The following is a 26,471-nucleotide window of genomic DNA, read 5'->3' on the forward strand; positions in this document are numbered from 1 at the left end:
ATACGCCGCCTTCCGTAGCATCCATTCGTCGATAGCAGAGCGTCTTACGCACCTATCGTCTAGCGGGAGATCGTAGACGGGTCGTCTTGCGGTCCTATACGCCGGTAGCGATTCGGTAGATCGGGAGGCGGGAGATGTTGGCGATGCTGTCATCAGCTGGTGGTCCGGTCCACCGCGGAAGAGTGCACATCGGTATTCTGATTGGCACGGATGACGTCAGAGTTGTACCCTTGGAGGAAAGGGCCCGGGAGGTCGTCGTAGGTCGTCCTTGTCTCAACTCGTCGGTATTTTCCCAGGTCACATAAGAGAATATTCGGAACAACAACGAAAATTAGCTTAATATACGGAATATCTCTTATTTCAATTTAGCCTTGGTGATTCGTTTCGGTGTGCTGCAGTTTTCTATATTATTAACGAAAAACGGGAGGAAATTCTGGGAGATTTGGGTGCCGTAGTAACGGGGCTGAAAACGCCACGTTACACAACATAAACGCGATCAAAGAACATGGATTCCAAAACTTAGTTGAAGCATTGCGGACCGGTGGTTTTTCTGAAAGAAAGTGTTGTGGTAGATCTTTTCCGACCGTTACAGAGTACCGATCGCAAATTTTCATCGAATGTGAAATTGGCTTGTCCAGAAACATTTCTTTGGAAGAATTTCCAAACCTGATCGAGCTAAATCGAATTAGATATATTTTAGCGGGATTTGTGATGTATTCTGGGGGCAATAAGGTTGATTCCATAGGACACTACACAGCATTCGTGAAGAAAGGTACCGCGTGGGTTGAATTTGATGACACAAAGCTGAAACCGATGCGCCCGCCGCAAAATCTTCACGAAAAATGTCCACACTTATGTATTTACGTCAGGACAGGGACGTAAAAAGCTGGATCGAGAATTGATTGAATGGAAAGGAAAATTGTCTACACAGTAACCATAGTAGAGTATATAGCTACATATAAATATAAGATACACATACCTTCATTCCATAATTCGTAACTTTACGTCTATCCATATAATGATCTGTACATGAACCGACAAACTGAATGAAACTTCGGAAGATTGAGATTGAAAAAATTGAAAAAAAAATACATTCAACCATAACGTATACGTACCCATAGTCCAACAATGATACCTCACATATAAATATATATCAGCTTTGAACTAAAGAAACTTCAAAAAATTGAAAACAAAAAAAAAAAAAAAAAATTGAAAAAAAAAATCAAAAACAAAAAACACCTCCGGTGCAAAAAACTTCGCCAAGTACATTCCCTGAATTATCAGCAATATTCAAGACCAACGGCATCATTTATCACGGAGATTCTTTCACTCGAAAAAACTCTATCAATACAATTCCGAACGGTGGAGGGCTGGTTCGAAAACGTTTGTCCTAGTTCCCCGGCTCCATTTTTGGACTGACGACGTTGCGTATTCGGAGTTATATGTTTGAAACGACTAGAACAACGTGGAACAATCGAGAAAATTCCGATTGTCTAAAAAAAAGTAGCGACTCAAAAAGTTTTTTGGAACTATCCGGCTCGATTTTAGACTTATAACGTTGCGCTCCTGGAACAATGTTCAAAACAACTAGAACAACCTAGAACAATCGAGAAAATTGAAATTTTCGAAATGTGGGGAGCTAGTAAAAAAACTATTTTTGAGTTTTCTGGCTCTGTTTTTGGACTGACGACGTTGCGATTTTGGAACAATGTTTGGAACAACTAGAACAATCTAGAACAATTGAGAAATTTTTAATTTTCGACAAGTGGGGGGCTAGGTCAAAAAACCGGTTTTACGTTTCTCTGGGTTTTTAGTTTACACCAGAACATTGATTTTCTGGAACAATGTAGAACAAATTTAGAACAATTTGGAACAATCGTCAAAATTTCAATTTTCGAAAAGTGGGGGGCTAACTTCACGGAGGTTAATACCGATCACTTATAACTATTCATTCCTCTTTATCTATATAAATTCATTGTTTTTTTTCATTCTGTTTTATTTTGTTTTCGCAATCGTCTGATATTTGTGAATACATACCCATAAATTTTCCTGTTAGCGACTCGATTTTATCGCGATAAAGCATAAATTGGGCATGTACCATATGTGCATACACCTATACATATATGTACACATACCTCATTCATAATTGACGTAGTTAGACACTACGCGATATGATTTAGGTTGGCGCAACATATCCCTAGGGGAATTCATAGCAGCGCCACGGCAGAGGTGGGGATCTGGCGCCGCTCAACCACTGATTGTGAAATAGAGATATCTATTTCAGTGCGCTCGACCCGCATCCATCGTACGTAAAGTCCACTAGGAATATTTTGCGCCAACCTTAATCATATCGCGTAGTGTCTAACTACGCCAGTTGTGAATGAGGTTTGTGCACATGTGTCTGATTATAACATAAGAAAAAAATCACAGATATGTTGAACCTATACAATACGTGCTGATTGTGAGTGACGTCCAGATATATCGTAACTTTGCTGCAAGTATGTAAACTATACCTATACAGAGGTATACAGGCTTATGGCTATAGGTATAGCAGTACACAGGTATGCCGTATGCATGTGTAACTGTGTTTGTTTTATTAGAATCGGAGGAGTTTTATTCGAGTGCGTTACACTCCGTCTATAGTACAAAAAGTTACGTACGGCGCCGCGGGACCCATAACAGTTAGAATAGCGGTTCTCTATGAAGTAGGAGAAAATATTATATCAATTTAAAAATGTCTAGACAAGTTCTAGCAGCTTTATTATTTTGTACGTACATACGTACGTAAACATACTGTACTTTATATGCGTCCGTCTGTCGACCACCGTCACTAAAAGCATTACGACTAACCTAACCTACCCTATCTATTCTCAATGTTATGAGTAGCTGAGCTCATTCGTTTCTTTTTTTTTTTTTGTTTTTTTTAAATTTGAAGTCGATCTTCTTTTTTATCTCCTCTGTGTAAAATGAGGAAAATTTTAGGTCACACCGCGATGAGACTCCGCTGACATATGTACATACGTACGCACGTACTTCTTAGATATCAATATTTGTATTTATAGAACATACGTAGAAGAAGTATGTTCATAATTACTTTTTGCGATTAATATTTCATCTTTTGTTTGTTTTTCAATTACTTTTGTTCTCACTCGAATTATAGAAAACTATGTATACTAGGGTGGTCCTTATTTTGGGTATTTTCGAATTTTTTTTGACAATAGTCCTGAATCGGTTCAAAATATATAAAAAAAATGCCTGCCAAACTTTATCCCTTAATTTTAATATTAACCCGTGCCCCAAGGCAGTCAAAGTTTCAAATGTAAATAACATGTGAAAATGTCATCTCGTTCTTTGCAATTTTGTAAGTCGTCAACATATTATACTTAAAATTCTGGACTCTATGGTTTCTTATAGCAAATTTAACGCTCTACAAAAAAGGACTGTTATGAAGTTTCGCTAACTTTGTCGGTTCAATAGATATTCAAAGTCAAAGTTGAACGAATGGGCTTTATCAATTTGCTACACATATTGTAAAAAACGTAATTAGAAACAGATCTTTTTGTTTATTGCATTTCCAAAATAATCTATCTATGACATATTTGATTTTTTAATGTATCAGAAAACTTTTCTCTAGGATTTTCAACTAATTGTAATACGTAATGAAGTTGTTTTTCATCTGTAGTGTATCGCCCACAAAAATCTTGCTCTAATTCAACTTCTCTCTCAGCACAGTCAGTCACAATTGATAATGCCCATTCGCTCAACTTTGACTTTGAATATCTATTGAACCGACAAAGTTAGCGAAACTTCATAACAGTCCTTTTTTGTAGAGCGTTAAATTTGCTATAAGAAACCATAGAGTCCAGAATTTTAAGTATAATATGTTGACGACTTACAAAATTGCAAAGAACGAGATGACATTTTCACATGTTATTTACATTTGAAACTTTGACTGCCTTGGGGCACGGGTTAATATTAAAATTAAGAGATAAAGTTTGGCAGGCATTTTTTTTATATATTTTGAACCGATTCAGGACTATTGTCAAAAAAAATTCGAAAATACCCAAAATAAGGACCACCCTTATGTATACGTTTACGTTCATGTCCTATGTATTGAATTTCTCAATATTATACAGCCGGTCACCGAATGTATATTCGTACACATGTATAAACTGTATACAAATTCGTGGTGGGTATGTATACACTATACATAAATGTATAATATGTTTATAGCAAGCTGAAATAGTTGTTATGTATGTGCACCTATCATGGCTCTGTTAGTATGGGTATACTGTATGTGTATGTATACCACTTGAAGGGAATTTGATTTTGAAAATCATCAATCGGGATGAATAATTCAGTAGATTGTTTTATCGAATCGAGGTTATATTATATAAACAAATATATATTATACATATTATTTGTGTGTAACACCATTAATTAAGATCAGTATCATTGATTCAGGATCCCGCGATTGCACAATTAATTATTCTTATTCTCATCACGCTCCTCATTTTTCATATACAGGGTGATTCTAAATTCAGTGCCGAACTTGCCAGGAGCGACCGGGTGAACCAAGAGAAGTAGTTTGAGATAAGCACCCCGTGGTCGGGACGTCGCGTTCAGGCGCTACAGGGCATCGAAGGTTGCAGGTTAAGCACCAGCTGGTCGTTAGGAATCAAACGCGCGTCCCCTACTTTGGAACTGTGATACACTCACGATTCGGATGACGAAGGCTTCAGGTTGTGGTTCATTTGTTATCTGTATTATTTTTCAGTTTTCAATCATCGCAGAAAATCACCATAATTGCCGGCGAACAGGCGCTTAACCTACGACTTTCGATGCCCTGTAGCGTCTGTTGCTCATCTCAAATTATTTCTTGTGGTTCGCCCCGTCACCCCCTACAAGAACGGCACTGACTTTAGAGAATCACCCGGTATTCATATATACAGACGTGTACCTGTATATTCGCCTACGGCAGCGCTGCTAATAAGATTCATTTATTGTTAGTGATCAAGTGTATATACAGTCTATGCGGGGGAAACTGTGGAAGTTGGAAGAAAATGAGAAAAAGGGGAAAGAAGAAAAGACAAAAACCGATTGTTGCGAAAAACTCACGATCAGATGAATAGCGGATATGATGATGATCAGTTTGGTGACGCGATTCGATGTCACATGTATAGTATATTGTGTTTTACAGCTGTGTGTGTGTGTCTGAACGTAGTATAGATGTGTCATGATGTGCGTATGAAATAATAAGTTAGATCCAGTTAAATTCGGATTCAATAAAAGCAATTGTCTAGAGAAGAAATGAGTTCGGAAGACGAGAGATCCGATTCTTTACATTTCCATGTACGTACTATACATATGTATAGATATACTTACCACGTACTACAAATGTAAGCGACCGTCCGCGAAGGCAGGTTAAACCAACCAAAACCGGTGTTAGATATCGTTTTAACGTTACTCCCATCATCGTTCCTCCGTCATGTATCTACATATAATTATGCATACATACGTCATCATTAATATAAAGGGCATCCCATTTTAACTTATGCAGCTAAATTTCTCGAAAATTATTAGGGTTAACGAAAAAGGTTTCGTACTAAAGTTGCATGGTACGAGGGGGACACCTAACAGTGACCTTGGAATATCCTTGAACTAATTTTTTTAGAGTTAATTCAAGGTCAATCTTTTTTTTTCTCTTTTCATTGGGAATCTATATTTTTTTATTACCGATTCGTATTCCAAAGAAAAAAATACGTATAACTTTTTCATGAAACCTTATTCTTCAAATGGCCTCGCAAATGGCTTCGTTCTCCCGCTAGAGGGTACCTTGTAACGTTTCTGCTCTATTTTAAATTTTCCAGAAAAGTTGTAAGGTTCAATGTGGAACGTCTGATAGTGATATTTTCATGGAGTGGAATCACTCCAGATATTTTGGCAAATTTCAATAGAAATTGTACGTGCTAGATTTTTGCAATGCCAATCGGTCCTTCTCGTCAGGCTGAACATTGAGTACATAATTCGAATACCGGCGCGGGGCCAAAAAAAAATCGTAGAGAATTTTCTGAAGAAGCAAAATAACTTAACAGACTTTGTCTTATCATATTCGAAACGCTACTCGAGAAATTAGATTATTTTCATTTCTGACAATGAGTCAATATGCACTAGATCTGACTTCTAATGCGGCATGAAATTTGGACTGGTGTACGTACCTATACGTATACGGATACCATGCATGTAAGTATACAGAGAGGACAACGTGAAATTGCGTACGCCATTTGCACATGCGCGATCGTCGGCATTTGTTTCACAGAATGTCCAACAACACTCCGGTTTCAGATTTAGCTGTCAAATACAAGGACCTAACCTGAACTTTTCGACGAGTGTATTTCTGTCTACATTTAATTAATCTCTCATCCAATTGATCAATTTTATTCCATGCTATGCCACCCTACTTATCTGTGTCTGGTTTTGTGCCGCATTATTCACCTGACACAACATACCTCAGTCACATTTAAATACCGCAATCTCAGCTGTATTGGTGATCGACAATTTGACAGCTAAAGCTGATATCTGAGGCTGTTGGTACAACACGCTAGCAGCTGATAAATTCGACTGTCGTTTTGATTCGCGCTTGCGCACAAAAATTGGGTGTGCAATTTCACATTGTCCTCTCTGTATACGTATATGACGGAGAAGTTCTCGCTGCGCGAAACCCTTTTTATCCCCGTCTTTCTTTCTCTCTTTGCTCTTTCGACTAACGTTTTTTCGTATTAAGTATACCTAATTTCTTATGCTCTGCCGGCTTTTCTGCACACTCAACCTGTTGCTTAAATATATCATATTCTGCGATTCACAAATTTACTTTATGTTGGATCTCGTCCATAAACTACACACCCATCATATCATCGATACCGCAAAAAAAGACGCGTGATTATTAAACAAAAAAAAATGAACAATTAATCACTCACGAAAAATCTTATAGTAACTTTGAACATATAATATGAATTTTCTATGAATGAAATAATAATAATGACAACGTGTTCTTTAGCTGATTATTTTAATTTTCGTTATTTTTCTCGTTGCAGAATATATTTCAACGCTATCGAGCACGGGTGTAGTATACTAAGAAAAAATATCTCCCTTACGTAAAGTGGAGATATATACGTAAAAAAAAAAAACTCAAAACGCGTCACGCCGGCGTCGTGGGCCTTTGGGGGGGCCTCTCCGCAGCGGCCCCCCAGTACAGGGCCTAATGCAAGTCTCAGAAACGGCGCTATTTTAGCTAGATCTGAAACCGCACCTCTGCCGACACCGGCAACCAAACAAATGAAGAACCCTTCGAGCATCATGAGGCAGTCAAGCCTCACCAAACTTGGGTCCATGATCAACACGGCCGTTAACAAAAGAAGTGGTAAGATTTTTCAAAAAATTTCATCTCACTTTGCAACGTTTAATTTGTTTATTTGTCATTGTTTGTTCTTTTCCTAATGAGGTAAGAATTAAACTAAAATTTCTTCCACAATGTTCTTGGTTTTTCTATTGTACACCCGCCATACAGACCTGCCGATCGAGTTGCCTTCTAATGTATGCTTGAAGAGGTTTAAAATGAATCTCATTCTGAGCAATTTTAGCTTTGGATTGTCTACCCACATACCATTATCTACGCACATACCTATGGTATGTGTTTGAAATTGTTGATTTATAAAATTATAATCATTATTACACGCTAAAATGCGACGGGACTTTCGATATTTGTTAACAAAATAAAACTTGTTTCATTTTACTTATACCATAGATACATACATATTTAGTACAAGTATACTTTATGAAAGCAAAAAAAGAACGAAGATCCAGGCACCTTCGATCGTCCTCTTTTGTCTGTGCGATTTCTTTTCTAATATAACTAAACTGCCAAACTTACGTTACCGATATCCTTGATGATTTTCCACGAACGACGCGAATATAAATTATTCGTTCCCAGGCTTACACAAATTTATTGAAAGTACTTGTGAACAAGTTTTCCATTTTATTTTACGTGTATGCAGACCTTGTTTATGCAAATTTCAAATTTCTTGATTAAATTTATCTTTTCCCGCGCCTTTTTTGCCGACCAATCTAGAAGTATTTGATCTAAGGACAATCGTACCGGTGTAAACAAAGTTGGAAATTAAGAATAAGTCTAGGATAGTGACTTTGAATGCTAAAGGTCGTAATTGAATACAAACTATTTAGTACGAGTTCTCGTTCGATAAGATGAACACCAGAAGTCGTTTACGGTCCGATTCCAATAAGGAAATAAACTCATTGTCAGATTTAACAACCCCGTTAGATATGAATGTGACGTTTAACGGACCCCTGAATAAAAATCCAAAGATTTTCAATCAATCTCAAACTGCTGCGGTTACGGATCGTGAAAGAAATCATTATTGTAAGTTACACATATTACAAAATTGTTCCACACATATTTGAACGTATGAAAACAATCGACAGAATGACATAGTCACGCGTGTTTTCGAAATACATAATATAATTTATAGATCGTTGATAGCGGCGGATAAATAAGTGAATCTTAGTTACATATTTTTTAGCTTACAGAAGTTGGATTTATTTGTATTTTATACATTTATATGTTAAACCGGGTTGTCAAAAATAAAGTTGGTCTTCGGACATAATTCAATATAAGGTCGTCGCCAAGTCGGACGAACGGACTAAAGACTTGTTAGAGAGCAGGCAACTGAGAAGGTGATTAGCAACGTTTTGATAATTTGTTTTGCAATCAGTTTGTAACTTTAATATTATCGCATACCTCTCATGAAGATCGAGAGGTGATCTTCTCTACTTTATTGTGTGTGGAAAAAACTTGCAGTTTAATTCGGTTTCTTAAATTGTCCAGAATCAAAACAAAGGAATGTAAATATCGTTACAGTATATTTACGCTGTGTTTGTATTTTGAAAAAGATATTCGTGTATATACGTGTAAAAAACTTCCTGCATCAAGAACGTCGAATATTTATAAAACGAAGAAATACTAAAATTTTGTTTTCAATTGAATGAAAAAATAATACGTAAGATTTTTTTTCCACTCGATGAGTTGTTGCGATCTTCATTAAACAAAAGCAATGGAAAGTTTTTCACTCGGTTTAAGAAATGGGCCTCTATTTTCATCTCTTGAAGAATTACACGCTAAATTGACGCAGCTATTAGGTTAGTCTATTCATTCATCATAGTCAATAAAAAATTATACCTACTAACGATGTAAGTAACGAAAATGATTAAAATTGAATCAGAGTTCGAATCTTACGCGCGGTTAGGTCCGTAAGAATTCGGCAATATTCGGATATGTCAGTGTGATGGGAGTCAAAATGGCGGCGCTTCGGCAAGTCCGTGGCAGCAGGCATGACGTCACTCACGCGATAGTTGTTATGCACTCGTGAGTTCCGCCATTGAACAAAGTTGAATATTTCGTGTTAAGTTTAATATGTAACAGGGATCCGCTAACATCGGTTTTATTTTAAATAATTTTTCTCTTTACTATACAAGGTAGTTTCGGTTGAAGTACGTTTATTATAAAGAGTTGAAAAAATCCGGTGTCCGAAATGGCCGGTAAGTAGACTCTTTCCGCTTTCGGGGCTGCTGCTTCCTCACCGCTGCCTGCCTGCCTACCTTCAGCTTCCTACGAACGACGTTATGCGTTATGCGTTGTTACACTATACATTTCACGTTTATTGAAGGAACGGACTACATTGAAAAATAAAAGCAAAAAAACGTCCGAGGGAACTAATATAAATAAATAATATATCTACACTTACCTCTCTTATCTTTTATCGCGCGTGACGCGGAAGGTAAAATAACAAAAACGGTGCCTGGACCTTGACCCAGATAATAAATAAATCTGTTGTAACTCGTTGCTCGAATACTCCTGAAAGCCCTAAGGAGTTTCGTTTCCCTCATCGGCGTGTGTGTGTGTGGTGGTTACAACACTTGCAACCATTTCAGCATCGCGCCTACTTCGGATCCTCCACGAATACTGATGTTTTTCCCGGTGGCAAAACGATAGGACAAAAAAACAAAATCAAACAAATAAAAACAAATAAACAATCATACTGAAAAAAACCAATTAAACATGGATAGCGGAGAACCGTCAAGTAGGATCATTGTTGTGGCTCTGTACTCTAATGCATATATGATATCTCCTTGTTTCTTTTATCGAATAAATCTTTCAAAGGATATCAAAAGTCCTCCGAAATTTTTGATTCTGAAAACTTTTATTTTGATTATAATATTTGTGGGTTGTTGGGAAAGATTTGAAACCGTGAGGTGGTTTTTAATCCTATTTCGTATTACAGGCAACGGTGATATACAGTGGTGCTTCTCACAGGTGAAGGGTACCCTAGAAGACGACGTTACGGAGGGTAAGTTCATATGAATTATTTTTTTTTTTAAATTTCTCAAAATAGTTACTTGGAGTATTCAAGGTTTAGGTTATTAAAATGACGTGCCATTTCCATGGGTTTCGGTAGCCCAAATTTTACTTGGAAAATATGTCACTTTTGCTAAGATTCACTGACTTTTGATTCGCATAATTATTCAGATGTCCTTATCTGATGTTATCTTGTCAAAATTACCACTGAGTCGGTAACATTTGATAACCTATTCAAACAAAGAAGTTGCTTGTTGTCGGAGTCTGATTCTTCTCTAGTTTTTACATTTTATTTTACTTATTTTTCTCATGACTGATCTAGAACTAGCTGATAACTTGATCCTGTCTTATTTATAACCTTGTTTTTATTTCAGCTGATATAATCTCCTGCGTTGAGTTTAACCATGATGGCGATCTTCTCGCAACAGGAGACAAAGGCGGACGAGTCGTCATTTTCCAGAGAGATCCTATTGTAAGTTGAATATTAAATATTATACTCGTAACTTATTACAATTGTATTATTGTATGCAAATGTACCCGCACAACTTCCGTAGTTGCTCCTTCCAGTGGATATGTTAGGTTTTGAGTTGTGACCATTCTCTGTACCAAGTTGTCACTGTATCAGTTTTGTTCTTTTCATGCAACCTATACAGAATCCAAGCAAAAATTATAGAAAAAAAACAATCTATAAGCTCCAGCTGAAAAGTCAAGGTGATTTCCTCTAGATTACATTTACTTTGATGTGTTGTGTTTCATAAATTGATTCGTAATCCATTCCAAAAGCATATCTTTCTTTCGTTAATTATTCTGATTAATTAAGTACAGTACTCTTAAACGAGTCACCCGATACCCAATTCTAAATAGTCCTGTGATATATTTTGATTAGCTTAAATTAAAGCTAATGTATCATTACAACAGTTGTCACTGATCAAAATAATGATCGATTGCACCTTTGTTTAGCTTTCAGTAAGATCCCTTGCTCCGAATACTTTGCAAACGTTCACACCTCATTACTGATTCTTCATTGTACGTTTTTGCTCTTTCAATATGCATCTCAAAGATACCGTTATCTCGTTGGGAACATTGAGATCTCTAATTATATATGTCGACGATTCAAAGATTTTAACTGTTGCCATACTTGAGTCGACAAAGTAAATATCTTGTCTTGCTATTGATACATAAATGATGTCTCAGTGTTCGATTGAATTTGTGATTGACTTTTTTTTTTCTTCAGAGTAAAAACAGTATACCACGTCGCGGAGAGTACAACGTTTATAGTACCTTCCAAAGCCACGAACCAGAGTTTGATTACTTAAAATCTTTAGAAATAGAAGAAAAAATTAACAAAATTAGATGGCTTAAGAGAAAAAATCCTGCACACTTCCTACTTTCTACAAACGACAAGACTATTAAACTATGGAAAGTCAGTGAACGAGACAAGAGAGTCGAGGGATATAACACTAAAGAAGAAAATGGATCTATTAGGGATCCAGCTTGTATTACAGCGCTCAGGGTAAGACCAAAGTTGAAATATTATTCCTGATTTTCATTTATTGGTTGAAGACTTTGAAAATATTTTCTCAATGTTAACTATGATGAAATACCTTGTATACAATCGGTCAGGGTTGTAAAAATACTCCGGCATTTCGTTGGTCCGCCAGAATGTTAATGTGCCAAGTGAAACATAGATATAAACAGAGAGCAGTAAACTCGACTTTTTTTTATTCAGAAATGGGACAATGGCACGTACTGGTCACAACCCGCCAGGCCTTGACCTTCATATTTGTGAACCATAATTACCACAACTGATTTGAATACCAAGTTTTTTTTTTTAGTTCATCAGCTATGATTTGAGTGTACTAGGTATTGAATCAAACCTTCTATTCACTAATTACCTTGTGAAATTTTCCTCCGTACACAATTTTTTAGCATGAAGAACAATACCAACATCTTTCTGACTTTTGAATTGTTAATACGAATTATAAGTTATCACATCTGAGTGTCTGGTGGGGGCCAAGTATGTACATAACATTAGTATAATGTGTTGTTGACTATTGTCTCATTCAAATTAGAATTTTTCTTCTCTTACATTAAACTATTTCTTTTTAGTCTTTGAACACATCTTTACATCGAATATCTATCTGCATCATCTTTAATGAAATTTCTCACAAAAGATTTAAAAGTTCATATTTATTATCGTTCATTGTTTTCTTTTTTTATTCAATTTAACTTTGGGTGCTCACTTGCTCATGTTGGTGCTATAATTGATTACAAATTCCAGATGTTATGTCATGATGAAAAAATAAACAGACAAACAACGCGTTAAGTTACGGTTTGCAAGTGACTCTGTTATTCATTTCAGCATTATTTCATTTTCAACAGGTACCCACCATAAAACCAATGGAATTAATGGTGGAGGCGTCACCGAGACGGATTTTTGCCAATGCGCACACGTATCACATAAACAGTATCAGTGTCAATAGTGACCAGGAGACATATCTCAGTGCAGATGATCTTAGAATAAACCTGTGGCATCTTGAAATCACCGATCAGAGTTTCAGTATCCTTTTTTTTTTTAAATCCTACGACAATTACTAAAATATAAATGTCCGAATTCGCCTGAACCATCAAAATTAAAACTAGTACATTTCCTAACGACCATGGTATAGATATCGTAGATATTAAGCCGACGAATATGGAAGAGCTGACAGAAGTGATAACTGCCGCTGAATTCCATCCAGTTGAGTGCAACTTATTAGTTTACAGCAGTAGCAAAGGAACAATCAGGCTGTGTGATATGAGGGCTGCTGCCCTATGTGATCGACATAGCAAACTTTTTGAAGAACCAGAAGATCCGACAAATAGAAGCTTTTTCTCAGAAATCATATCGTCAATTAGTGACGTAAAATTAAGCAACTCTGGCAGGTATATGATTAGCAGAGACTACCTCAGTGTCAAAGTTTGGGACCTACACATGGAGACTAAGCCCATCGAGTGTTATCACGTAAGCCCTCTCCTTTGTTTAAGTTAATCGATATGATGCAAGTGATCATTTAGGCTGATTTTCTTTTAACAAGCTACTTTACTTTTTCAGGTGCACGATTACCTGAGATCAAAACTCTGTTCGTTGTACGAGAATGACTGCATTTTTGACAAATTCGAATGTTGTTGGAGTGGAAACGACTCGGCAATCATGACCGGTTCTTATAACAATTTCTTCAGAGTATTTGATCGCTCTACAAAACGAGATCTTACTTTAGAAGCTGCCCGTGATATCGCTAAGCCTAAAACACTGCTCAAACCACGAAAGGTTTGTATCTTTATTGTTTGTATTCAAAACAACAAAACTAGTTGCTAATGATTCGACAACATTTCAGGTATGCACAGGTGGTAAACGCAAAAAAGATGAAATTAGTGTAGATTGTTTGGACTTTAATAAAAAAATTCTACATACCGCATGGCATCCGTCTGAAAATGTTGTTGCTGTAGCAGCTACCAACAATCTCTTTCTATTTCAAGACAAACTTTAGCACATCTGTATGCAGGTGATTATAATAAACATCTTAGTCAATCCGATAGAAAGCGAACGTTATTCCATCGCTTCAAGTACCTGAATTATGACTTGGAAAATTTTTCCAAATTTAGATAACACAACGCTACATAATGACGTGAAAATATCATGTGGGACCGACTAAGGAGCAGTGTGTATGGCTGATAGCACGAAGATAACGCAGACGAAAGTTGACTCGCCTTGCCGATCGTCGACCGACTGATGAAGGATGTACGCAGGGAACATCCATCCACACGCACTTATAACACACAAAAAAAAACAAGAAAAAATTATTAAAACAAAAAAAAAAATGAATGAAATAAACCATCGTACACCTAGCTCCAAGTGTCTACCAAGCTGCTAGCTCAAAACACAGATTTGAACGACGATGTAAAGTGAACTTCATATTCAACCTGTCATTTGTCTTCGATGAGCGGTTACGTTCGAACATAAACTATCGGGTCTTTTTTTGAATCGCTAAATTGCAAAAATGCTCAGTATATCACTTTTATTATTCAGATTTCTTCGTTACATGATGGATTTCTTTTGGAATATTATGATTCATTTTTTTTCTTCCAACGCAACCGTTTCATGGGCAGTTCGGTAGATCCTTCGCCTGTGCATCAAAAACGCTGTAGAAACATTCGTCAATCCATTTATTTTATTTTATTTCTAATGTTATTTTATTGTTACTATTGCTATTATTATTATTATTATTATTATTATTATTATTATTATTATTATTATTACTACTACTACTACTGCTACTGCTACTGCTACTACTGCTACTACTACTACTACTACTACTACTACTACTACTACTACTACTACTATTATGCTATTGCTATTGTTATTACTATTACTATTACTATTACCACCAATCATTTCTGTTATTTGAACGATGATTATGAGGTACGAATCTGGATAACTTTATCTTGAAGTATTTAGCTAGTTTTGGAGAAATTAACGTTCAGATATTTGTTGAATAAATTTTGGATATCAATCATCTTTCAGGTTTTGCCCATGCATCGAAATGGGATCATCGTCTACTTTCTGGTTTCCTGTTACCGAATTTATTCTCCGCGAAATAATTAATTTTATATTCATACAATAATGGAATTAAATGACCTATCGTATTGGGTATAGGTTTTTTTTTTTCATTATTTTTTGTTCAAATTTCTATTTTGATATCAAAAACCGTCGTTTAAACTATGGACTTACGGTATCCCGTTGTAGTAGCCGCTTATTGCTTAAATTCAGAATTTAATCTATTGACTTCTTCCAGCTACAAGATGAAGGTATACTAACACAATGCTACCAAGAGAAAAACTTGAAAAATCATGCTACTGAATATTTTGATTGGGCAATTTATCATTGAATTTAATGAATGACGCACACTTGAAGATGGGCATTCGATAACACGAAATACATGTATATACAGCGCTGTGTATATGTACCTATACAGGGACAAAACCTGGAAACTGGCCACTCCGTGCGCCTGAGTAGCGTTACCTTAACGTACGCGTCGTATGGAGTAGCCAGTTTCCACAGAGTGTCCTTGTATGTATGAAAATATTCAATAATATGTATGTATATCTATAGAATCAACGCATAGCACACCAAGGCACCGATGATTTTTTAAGAAAAAATGAAGAAGTACATCAAGCATAATGATATAAGAGAGAGAAAAAAGAAGGACAGAGAAATGACTATAAAATATGCATTGATATTTATTGAACTTAATAACACACTGATTAAAGACACACGTACTGCACTTGACATGAGTAAGCTGGGCTTGCAAATGAGAAGAAAGAGTATTGTGTATGATAGAATGGTTCCTAGGTTCACGATATGATGTGTTACATCATTGGATAAAGCGTTTCAGTGAATTCGCTGAACGTTGTAAGCTTGCGGAAATAAGATACAAAAAATATTTTGTAAAAAAAACCAATTGATTGAATTGTAAATTTTTTTTGATGTGATTGTAATTTCTCCTACGAGATACAACTCGTTTACGTTTACCAATTTTTATTTTATAATCTAGACAATTCGGTACGCCGAATTGATCAAGAGAATTCAGGAATCTAACAACCCTCGTAATTTATTTTTCGAAACAAACCGTCAATCCAAACTAGACCTTTAAAGTTTACCAGACGGATCGAAGACCTATATTAAACGAACTTTTTTTACTAAATCAGTTTTACTAAATGGCATAATAAGTTCCATTTTTTTCATTAGACTTTCTTATTCTTTTGGTTTATAGGTATAATAGTAACAGTAAGGAGAAGAAAAATTAAAATTCTAATGATTTGCTAAGTATTTGGAAATTTTATCCAGCAAACAACGATCTAGACATTTTTGCCAATCATCGTATTTACGATACATCTCTGATTTCTTACATTAAAAAATGTAAATTTCTTCAAAGCTGAAAAAGTTTGCATGCCCCGCCCCTACTGCGCTATAAACCAGTGACATTGGTAATTATTAATAATAGTAATAATAATAATATCGACAACAACAGAGAAAACGAATAATAATAATAACAACGATAACAATAATTAATTGAAGCACTGTAACAGTGAACGTAGATTACGACAATGGGTAGTCATGTATTGAGATAAGAAATCGAACATACAAAGTACGGAAATAGTAATAAATAATGAATAATAATAATAATAAGATGAACAGTAATCGTATAATAATAATAATGAAAATCATCTGTAATTCTAATAAAACTATCGATTAGGATGTTACGAGGCAAAATCGCAAAACTCACCACAACGTAAGTTGGTGATGTGCAGCGTTATTTTTGTATTAGGTATTGTTACACTAACATTTTTCTCTAATTTTTGTGCTTTTTAATTTTTTTTTCTCTTTCCTCTTCTTTGTGAACTGCTATATAATGTATTTATATACATGTATACGGGTTAGCTACGGTAAAAATGATCTGACTGTGGTCGTCTTTAGCCAAAATGAATAATTAGGTAGATAATAAGTTCAGTGTAAAAAGTTTTTTTTTTATCGTCACCTTTTTACTCTGAAATCAGATCTAAGAAAGAAAAAAATATTATTTTGTCGCATCAAATTTGATCGATAGAATGTCAACTGAAAGAAAGAAAAGGTGGTTCAAGAAAAAAAAATCAGAGCGGTGTTGCAGGTAGTTTGCGTTGTACACCACGTTGCAAGATGTGAGACATTGACATGTTGAAAAAAAAAACAATCGTGAAAGTTGTAACGCAGCTAGCTGAAACCTTTTTTGTCTCATTCTGACTAACAATTTATTTCAATATACCTCTCAAACTGTGATGGTGACAGAGAAGTAAAATGTATAATGCAGCATGTTGTAAATTCGATAAATTTTTACAGAATATTTTTATGATCACTACTTAGAATAATTAAACTATGAAAATTTCATCGGGATATTTCGACAACATAGCATTAATAAAATAATATTGGATGAAAATTTTTGCAAGTCAGGGTACCATAATGAATTTCAACTTACAAACCGCAACATGGAATTATAAACCGCAAAAGCATTGCTCTGTATTTGAGTACTGAAAAAAGCCATATACTAAATCTCAGAACTCCCTTGTATGTACTTCACGCCGAATAACGATGAGAATGTTCGGCTTTTGGAAGCGAATAATAGATTTAAAAAAACGGAAATAAACAAAATAATAATGACATCGTGTAGAATGAAACAAATAAACATGGGCAAATGTAATAACTTATGGCAAATCTGAAAAGAATACAGCAAGATGTCGGTGATATTTTGTAATGTAGTGTTTGAACGAAAGAAGAAAGAAAAAAGAAATTGATCAATAAACACTTGTAAAAAATTTGATCCATTTTGATTTATGAGCATTTATGGTTTGGTTATTTTTTTGTCTCATGAAACATATAATTTGAAAAAATTTTACTATCATCAAGTGAATAATTCAATTCTTGTATTGAATTTTTGTTAGCCCTAGATTTTGTCGAACGTGTTGTCTAGGTGGTGAATTAGAAAGAGAATACCCATTCTGAGCTTTGGCGAGGCTATTGCTTTATGAACTCGAAATATGAAGTTCATAAATACGCACTGAATTTTTACTTAATTTCATTGAGAATAAATAACAGCCTCATTCTTATGCTGCGATTAACAAGGGATAGTGAATTTGTAATGCCAGGTGAATATCTACTTTAGTAGGGAATACTGGGAAGAGATAATATAACAAAGTTCGTGCCATAAAATAATGTATTCTGCCCAACCAGTGGATAATGTTGATAGAAAATTTTTAATCATCTATAAATAACGAATATTACCGCAATTGTAAAATAGAACGTGCAGCAGAAATGAAGATTGTGAATTTATAGATGTATTTTAGAAGCTTCGTTCATCAGTATTAGATAATTTCAATGGCAAGGGTGGCTTAAAAATTGTATTTTTGGAAACAAATTGTAAAAAAATAACTTGAAAGTTAAAAATCTTAGCTTCAATGAATTATTATCTTGCAAAAATGTTTCTGCAAGAATAACTGTGGCTATATTACATTATTTGTATACATTATTATAACTCGTAGTATTAAATTAATATAATTGATTTGATTAGAACTGTATTAATATTATACCAGGTGCTCCAAATATTTTGTTGTATGTATGAAAATGGCGAAGAAAACTGCCTGATACTTGAGTATTACCATACGATGAATAGATTCCACACCTTACAATCAGATGAATAGCCTGATCTTTGGGACACTCCGTAATAAATTGATTATTGCAATTTTCAATATTATAAGGTATTAAGAATTTGAAGGCAGTGTCAAAGTTGAACTGAGAATTCCTTCTTTTTTAGATGAAATATAGAGAAAAAATAAAGCAATGAAAGCGATGAAGACCTACTTTTAAGTAAATGACTAATTTTAATACGTAAGCATAAAAAAACAATGTATGATAATAGGTAACGAAATGAAGAAGCTGAAAAAGTAATATTAGTAAACAAGAACTGTATATGTATAAGAACTTGGTGTACTTTGCAGTGGTTTATTTCGCTGATATTAATTACATACATACACCACGAAATACAACATTTTGTTTTTTGCAGAATCCGAAATGATTCGGTTGTAACAGAGTACGTTGAGTTCGAAATATGAATCCACGATGAATTTTCTATACACTATATTGTGTGTTAGAATACAACGAGTCATTGTTGGCAAACGAGCAAGCTTTCATTTTTTAAGTAACACAGTATCATACTGGACCTTTGAATGAAAATAGGCCATTCCACGTGAACCGGATCAGTCACCTCGCAGATATTTTTTTAATTTGGCATGTCGATTGTCCATGGGGAGTTGGAATTTTGTGCAAGAGGATTTTTGTATTAGTGCAAACTTCGATTTATTATCAACAATCGAAAATTTGAGCAGCGTTTTCTTCAAAAAATCATAACTTCGTCAAAAATGATTTTAGATTCAATTTTTTTTTTCAGCATTCACGCGGATAAGGCCATAGATTTGAAAAAAAAAATGAATGGTGCCAGAAAAGTTCATTTATCATTTGTTTATTCAACAAATAAGTTTTAAATGATTTTTAAAACACTGACGGATAGCACCGAAAAATTAGAAAAAATGCTGACATATACTTTGAACTATACTACAGCCTGTGAATTATATTCAGAGATGCGTTCGGCTTCGTTTTCGAGTAAAAAATCATCAAAGTTGGCGACGCGCGTAAATTCGAGCTCGTCGCCGCCTATGCGCGTAATGACGCGCGTCGAGCAACAGAGAATACCCTGTCTACTCTCCGCGGTCGCTACTTGGTGGACGCTCCGCGGCGGCATTCGCGAGTCATTTTCACGATGATCGACACCGTTTAAAAATCTGAAGCAAATACCATAGCCTCCAAATGACTCTCCAAAGCGATAGAGTAAGTTCCAGAAATGTGTTATTTCTCGTTGTTGAGATATTATTGTGTCTTAATATGTCCTAATATCTCAAAAACGAGAAATAACACGGTGCTATCCGTCAGTGTTTTAAAAATCATTTAAAACTTATTTGTTGAATAAACAAATGATAAATGAACTTTTCTGGCACCATTCATTTTTTTTTTCAAATCTATGGCCTTATCCGCGTGAATGCTGAAAAAAAAAATTGAATCTAAAATCATTTTTGACGAAGTTATGATTTTTTGAAGAAAACGCTGCTCAAATTTTCGATTGTTGATAATAAATCGAAGTTTGCACTAATACAAAAATCCTCTTGCACAAAATTCCAACTCCCCATGGACAATCGACATGCCAAATTAAAAAGATATCTGCGAGGTGACTGATCCGGTTCACGTGGAATGGCCCAAATTTGTATTACGGGGGAAAAAAATGACTCAGGTATTCAATTATCTGCTGGCACTGATATTCGTACATTAGTATTTTTATCAGTATTGCTGGACACTATCCAATAACAGTAAAAAAACGCAAGTGATAACGAGACAGAAAACTCAATGGTATTATTATTTGTATTTTTATTTATTCGTTGTTATTATAATTACCATTATAATCATACCACAAATTCATAGATAATAACCCTATAAATAAGTGCAAGTGATCAGAGGTCAAAGAGCAAAGCCAGTGGCATGTGTGCGCGCGCGCGCGTGTGTGTGGTGTGCATGTGTGTGTGTCAAGTTACGGAATCTCTAAATTCTAATCCCTACCCTACCAGAGATGTCTCGATCATTTGATTAATTGAGCGAGCAAACAATAATAATACAAATCTTACTGACGAAATGATGAATTTGCATAATAAAATTCAATACCAAAATGCTGGGTTCATAGGATTTCGTTCAGTTTCCCCACCCGATGTTATTGCCGGTATTTTTGTACCGTTGAAAGTAGACATCTAGGCTGTACATTGTTGCGTTGATGGAATCGATAAGGAATCGATGGAATCAAATCGTTGACTGATGACGGAGCTGATTGGTATCAAATCGTTCAAGTAGCTATTTTTTTGGGAAAATTCAGATAGAGGACGTAATATTACGAGACGCCTGAATGATTCGGTCTGAATCACAGACTTGTAGGAAGTCTTTTAGGTAATAATTTAGCGGTCCAACACATTCAACGGTTTGATGGGTCGTTGAGTGTAGACGTTGAGTGTAGATAGGAATAGAGGTGCGGGAAGCGTGGTGGGGGTATGCTTATGTACGTACTTTTCCTTATATACAAGAGCTTAGCCTCCCCGATAGGAGATGGCGCTGACAAAAATTGCCCTGTAGGGGTTAATACTACTACAATTTGACGTACACCATATAGAATAAAACACTCATCTTTATTTTACCAATTATTAATTGATGATAATGATAATTATTTAAACAAATGGATATAATTATATTTGATAATCATTAGACGGTATGTATAGTTTGTACTCTCGTATATAATAAATCTCAGGGGTACCACTAACACTGACCCGTACGGGGAGAGGTAGTACCAAATGGTAGGATTGTTGAGCGCCTAGTTTGATTTTAGTATTGAGTATAGTGTGTGTGAGAGTGTTTGTGTGATTTGATTGTGTGTGTGTTTACCCCACAGCCCGATTTTACGCACACGCAGAGCGGTCTCGCGTACATGAGATTACCACATGCAAAGGCTTACGGACGGCCCGAGTTTTCCCGCCCCACCTACTTGGTGCGCTGCAGTTGATCACTTACACGCATACGGGTCCCTGTAAATGATATGCACGCAACAATCGATTCTCGCTGGCGCGCGGCGTTTCGCGATTTCAACTCATTGTCAGAATCAGAGCAATCGTGCAACTCACAAGGGAAAGCTGAGAACTCGTCATCACCGATTTCGGCCAAATTCACAGTATATGTCGGGCTCGACTAGAACTAAAAGTGAGCCAAGTAAAAAGACGAGATGGCCAAGCGTTTTTCAGATATTATTGTTTAAACATTTTATGGGTAGTAGACCAGCTTTTCAAGTGAGCTACTAACGGGGAATAGCAGTCAGCGAAGCGGCAAGCATTCGGACTCATAGTGCGAGGCTCGTGGGTTCGATCCGCGTGTGTGGAATTTTTTATTTTGGTTTTTATTTTTTTTCAATGTTTATCTTATTTACGTTGAAAATAAAATGAAATGATGTCAAATATGTAGTATCCACTCTGTTCCAGGCACAGAATCAATTTTACTGTCTGCCATTTTCGAAAGATTTGATTCTCGCTGGCGCACGGTGTTCCGATTTTGATCTTACGCGTCAATCGAGAAACTGGCAATTGTGTAGCTTGCGGGGTTGCGAAAAACGCATACAGAAAGTAATCGAATTAGCACTAGGTGAATTTTTTTTATTTCCCAATTGTTACTGTCAAAATAAGAACTAAGTAATACAATATTATTTGCATCCTTAATTATATCATTCGAATAAGAAAGTGATTTTCAATTTTTTAGTTCTGTCATTCGAATAAGAAATTTATTTTGAAACTCCTTAATCCTAATTTTTGAGTTAAAAACCCGTTTCTGATTTTTAATATTATGATTCGAATTCAAAATTACATACATAATTTTTCACTGAAAATTTAATTTCCAGTTTTAATTCGAAGTTTTGGAATTAATTAATTTGCAATTCTGGTCTCATAACTCGCAGTTTTCCAAAATTGCCTGATTTTACGCACACACAGAGCGGTCTCGCGTACATGGTTTAAGTTCTAGTCGAGCCCGACATATACTGTGAATTTGGCCGAAATCGGTGATGACGAGTTCTCAGCTTCCCCTTGTGAGTTGCACGATTGCTCTGATTCTGACAATGAGTTGAAATCGTGGAACGCCGCGCGCCAGCGAGAATCGATTGTGTACGTGCATATCATTTACAGGGACCCGTATGCGTGTAAGTGATCAACTGCAGCGCACCAAGTAGTGGGGCGGGAAAACTCGGGCCGTCCGTGAGCCTTTGAATGTGGTAATCTCATGTACGCGAGACCGCTCTGCGTGTGCGTAAAATCGGGCTGTGGGGTAAACACACACACAATCAAATCACACAAACACTCTCACACACACTATACTCAATACTAAAATCAAACTAGGCGCTCAACAATCCTACCATTTGGTACTACCTCTCCCCGTACGGGTCAGTGTTAGTGGTACCCCTGAGATTTATTATATACGAGAGTACAAACTATACATACCGTCTAATGATTATCAAATATAATTATATCCATTTGTTTAAATAATTATCATTATCATCAATTAATAATTGGTAAAATAAAGATGAGTGTTTTATTCTATATGGTGTACGTCAAATTGTAGTAGTATTAACCCCTACAGGGCAATTTTTGTCAGCGCCATCTCCTAGTGGGGAGGCTAAGCTCTTGTATATAAGGAAAAGTACGTACATAAGCATACCCCCACCACGCTTCCCGCACCTCTATTCCTATCTACACTCAACGCACTCAACGACTCAACAGATGGGTTCACACAGCCAGCAGAATACAGCTTACTAGAATCGAATCCAACCTCTCCAACGCACAACAATGACAGCTGTTGATTGGGATGAAGTGAAGAGATTAGCTGCGGACTTTCAGAAAGCGCAGCTAAGCTCGACGTTGCAAAGGTTTGATTTTTACCCTCGAGTAATGATCTTGAACTAGCTGCATCTTATTCAAATGCATTCCCTGTACCTGCATAATCTCATTCCTAACCTCCTTATGCTTCTCCTGACGTATCTAAATCTGGGGTTAATAGTATCTTCAAGAGTCTTCATGCTCTGATATTTTTTACAGACTTTCGGAGCGCAATTGTATTGAGATTGTGACAAGGCTATTGGAAAGTAAGCTCATCGAAGTTATCTTCACGACAGATGGTAAGGATTATATAACTCCTCAACATCTTATCAGAGAGATCAAAGATGAGTTGCAGGTCTCTGGAGGTCGCATTAACTTGGCAGAGTTGGCAAAAATACTCAATGTCGATCTCGCTCAGGTATGACTTGGAGAACGCTTGCTCAATGTGTACATCAAAAGTAATTCATCAAGCACTTGATTACTGTATAATTTGTTTCAGGTTTCAAAAGCTGCTGCAGATATTGAAAGACATGACAAGTCAATTAAAATCGTCCTGGGTCAACTCATTGACAAAACCTATGTCATGAAAATTTCTGGGGAAATAAATGAAAGATTGAGCCAACATGGACACATTGATGTATCACAGCTCACTCTCAACTACGATCTGCCAGCGGAATTCCTGCAATCCACTGTAGAAAAAGAACTAGGAAAAACTATATTTGGTAGACAGGATGCACAGGACCTAAGAATGTTTTACACTGAAGGCTATGTTGCGCGAAATCGAGCAAAGACCAGAGGAGCATTGTCGGCGATTACCAGACCCACCCCAATTTCAGCTGTTCTTGGCCAATGCTCCGTACCAGAGAGAATCTTTCCATGTATTTAGAGATTTTGACCTAGATTACTTGATCCATCTGATATTATGACTGTCGTAAGAACGTTATTTGTTTTACAGCGATAGTTGACAACTTGCAAGAGCTGAGGCAGATACCAGGCATTGTGAGTGGGAAACAGGGTAACAACGGAATTTACGTTCCAACAATTTATTCAAAGGGTCAAAGCGAGTGGGTAGACAACTTTTACAAACAGAACGGCTATCTCGGTTTGTATATCTTTAGAATCCACGTCTGCGGTCTTCCATTTTTTGATTTTTCTTCTTTACCTTATTTATTTAATTTATAGAATATGATGCTTTATTTCGACTTGGTTTGTCGGACCCACAAAACTTTGTCAAACGTCATTTTGTCAATGAGAAATTGACTATGCTAGACTCCGTTGCGGTAGGTTCTGCCGTGACAGATCAAGTAGATGCGAACGTTGAGGAGGCTGCGGCAACCGGCTCATTTGTTGATATATACCCGTTGCTGCCTTCGGTATTCACACCAGAAGATGCTGAAGCTTTGCTCAGAGATGCAATAAAACGGATAAACACAAACATTCACATTTTTGCTAACACTGTCGCTATCTCTGATGCTTTCCTTCAGAGTCTGCTCTTACCATTTGAAAATATTGTCGCAAAAAAAGCCGAGGCAGCAGTAGACAGTGGCAAGTGGCTACAGTATGTGGCAGAGACTAGAATCAAGTCAAAAAGTATCGATAATACAGTTGAGTCTAAAATGGACAAGCGGGAAGAACGTCGAAAAAAAGCAGTTGGGGGAAAGGCTGGGGGTGGGAGTCAGGGGCGTGAGACGAGAACAAAGTCAACGAAGAAGAAGAGTCACCGTGGCAAAAGTGGGCACAACAACGTTGATTCAGATGATGCCCATGAAGCGCAGGATTCAGGGAGAAAGGAGTTTGTATTATTAACTATAGTCGACGTTGCGAATGAGATAGGCAAGCAGGAAAGTCTCTCGGACATCGAGGGTCTTGTTCCTGAGTTGGCTTCTCATTTACAAGCTGGCCTGAACCAACGCGCTATGGCTTTGGCTGAGCAACTTGCACAGACAACAAAAATTAACAATTTGTCTGTAGTCGAGGAAAGATTGAACGCAATTGCTCTAAATATACGTATATTTGACAAGGGGATAAAACAACTTGACAAAACCGTTCAGCCAAGCCTCACCAAGTATCTACTGAAGACGTTGGGAGTCGATTTAGTGACTGAGTTAATTAAGGTTGCCGCACAGCAAAACGTTGTGCAATGTCCTGATGTGATTACGAATGAGGCAAGGCAGAAGATAATTGCAGAGCTACCGCCAGATGTGAGAGAACCCCTGAACTTAATTCACAAAGTAGCAAGTTCTGGAGCCTCCGTCGATGAGTTGCTGAATGCAGCAGAGCCTGCCTTAGCTGCCTGTTGCATGGTTTTGAGGAAGTATGACAAGAAGAAAGAAAGGCCTGCAGTTGTTGGGCATCGAGAGGCTTTGTTGGAACAATTGTCAGTAACCCGAGACCCAGCCCTAGTCCTACATCTCACTACGAGCATACTCTTCACAGCTGTTACGCAGACAGCGCTTCATATGTCCGGCAGACACGTTTTCTCCATTCTTGATTTCCTGCTACCGTACATCCAACAGGACGTTCGTGCATCCTTACGGGCATATCACGGTTCGTTTATTGTCTTCTTTCTAAATTGCAGTCTAGTTTCACTCCTTAACGCTTCGATTTTTTTATAGATCTAGTTTTGATGGTGCTCAGCTCAGCCGATGCGGACGCAAAGCAAAAAGTCCAGTGGCTATTAGACCGTGATCTAGAAGACATCAAAAATATTGCGATCAATTTCAAAAAGCAATTGAAATCCGACAAGCCACAAGATGGTAACGCGTAAACCACGGGACAATTTTCATGTATCCATATGTACAACATGCCCTTTCTCTATCTTGTTTTAATTATTTAATAAAAGGTGATCAGTCATTACAATCAAAAAATTTTCAGTTCGCGTATAAAAATCAAAATCTTGTAGCGTTCCGCCTTATCGGTCGAGTTATCCGGTAATATTAGTTTGTGTATGTGCCACACTTGGTATTCTTGC

At 36.5% G+C, this 26,471-nt stretch overlaps 2 protein-coding genes and 2 long non-coding RNA genes across 9 annotated transcripts in view; 2 read left to right on the forward strand and 2 right to left on the reverse strand.

Annotated features, from left to right (window-relative positions):
* LOC105683104 (protein phosphatase PP2A 55 kDa regulatory subunit) overlaps window positions 1-19,045 on the forward strand; it is a 35,061-nt gene extending 16,016 nt beyond the window's left edge. The window contains exons 2-10 of one of the 3 annotated variants that reach the window (XM_012395458.3): window positions 7,095-7,420; window positions 10,356-10,421; window positions 10,804-10,901; window positions 11,664-11,942; window positions 12,812-12,989; window positions 13,099-13,433; window positions 13,524-13,739; window positions 13,807-13,974; window positions 14,075-19,045. In XM_012395458.3, coding sequence (XP_012250881.2) covers window positions 7,336-7,420; window positions 10,356-10,421; window positions 10,804-10,901; window positions 11,664-11,942; window positions 12,812-12,989; window positions 13,099-13,433; window positions 13,524-13,739; window positions 13,807-13,959 — 1,410 coding nt within the window. In that variant the 5' untranslated portion in view covers window positions 7,095-7,335 and the 3' untranslated portion in view covers window positions 13,960-13,974; window positions 14,075-19,045. Of the gene's footprint in view, window positions 1-7,094; window positions 7,421-9,419; window positions 9,613-9,660; window positions 10,155-10,355; window positions 10,422-10,803; window positions 10,902-11,663; window positions 11,943-12,811; window positions 12,990-13,098; window positions 13,434-13,523; window positions 13,740-13,806; window positions 13,975-14,074 lie in introns of those variants that run through there. The other 2 variants (XM_012395462.3, XM_012395461.3) reach the window with 2 other exon arrangements.
* LOC125499951 lies at window positions 9,500-9,958 on the reverse strand. The gene is made up of 2 exons (XR_007277065.1): window positions 9,819-9,958; window positions 9,500-9,682 (listed from the first exon to the last, which is right to left on the reverse strand). It is a non-coding gene; the product is annotated as an uncharacterized LOC125499951 (long non-coding RNA).
* LOC125499953 lies at window positions 10,404-11,657 on the reverse strand. Of its 2 annotated transcripts, none has more exons than XR_007277068.1 (3): window positions 11,380-11,657; window positions 10,967-11,074; window positions 10,404-10,896 (listed from the first exon to the last, which is right to left on the reverse strand). It is a non-coding gene; the product is annotated as an uncharacterized LOC125499953 (long non-coding RNA). The 2 variants fall into 2 exon arrangements; XR_007277067.1 differs by lacking the exon at window positions 11,380-11,657 and adding an exon at window positions 11,160-11,317 and having other exon boundaries at window positions 10,405-10,896.
* Window positions 19,046-23,389: 4,344 nt separating the features above from the next.
* On the forward strand, window positions 23,390-26,367 carry LOC105683066 (E3 UFM1-protein ligase 1 homolog). 3 transcript variants are annotated; one of them, XM_048649579.1, is made up of 7 exons: window positions 23,390-23,550; window positions 23,720-23,799; window positions 23,845-23,918; window positions 24,000-24,378; window positions 24,456-24,602; window positions 24,683-26,047; window positions 26,116-26,367. In XM_048649579.1, the coding sequence occupies exons 1-7, from the start codon at window positions 23,471-23,473 to the stop codon at window positions 26,265-26,267; spliced, it is 2,277 nt and encodes a 758-aa protein (XP_048505536.1). In that variant the 5' UTR covers window positions 23,390-23,470; the 3' UTR covers window positions 26,268-26,367. The 3 variants fall into 3 exon arrangements, with proteins under 3 accessions (XP_048505536.1, XP_012250795.2, XP_048505537.1); XM_012395372.3 differs by having other exon boundaries at window positions 23,720-23,918; XM_048649580.1 differs by lacking the exon at window positions 23,390-23,550 and having other exon boundaries at window positions 23,856-23,918.
* The last annotated feature ends 104 nt before the right edge of the window (window positions 26,368-26,471 follow it).

Source organism: Athalia rosae, chromosome 2 (genome assembly GCF_917208135.1).
Source record: "Athalia rosae chromosome 2, iyAthRosa1.1, whole genome shotgun sequence".
NCBI classification, from domain to species: Eukaryota; Metazoa; Arthropoda; class Insecta; order Hymenoptera; family Athaliidae; genus Athalia; species Athalia rosae.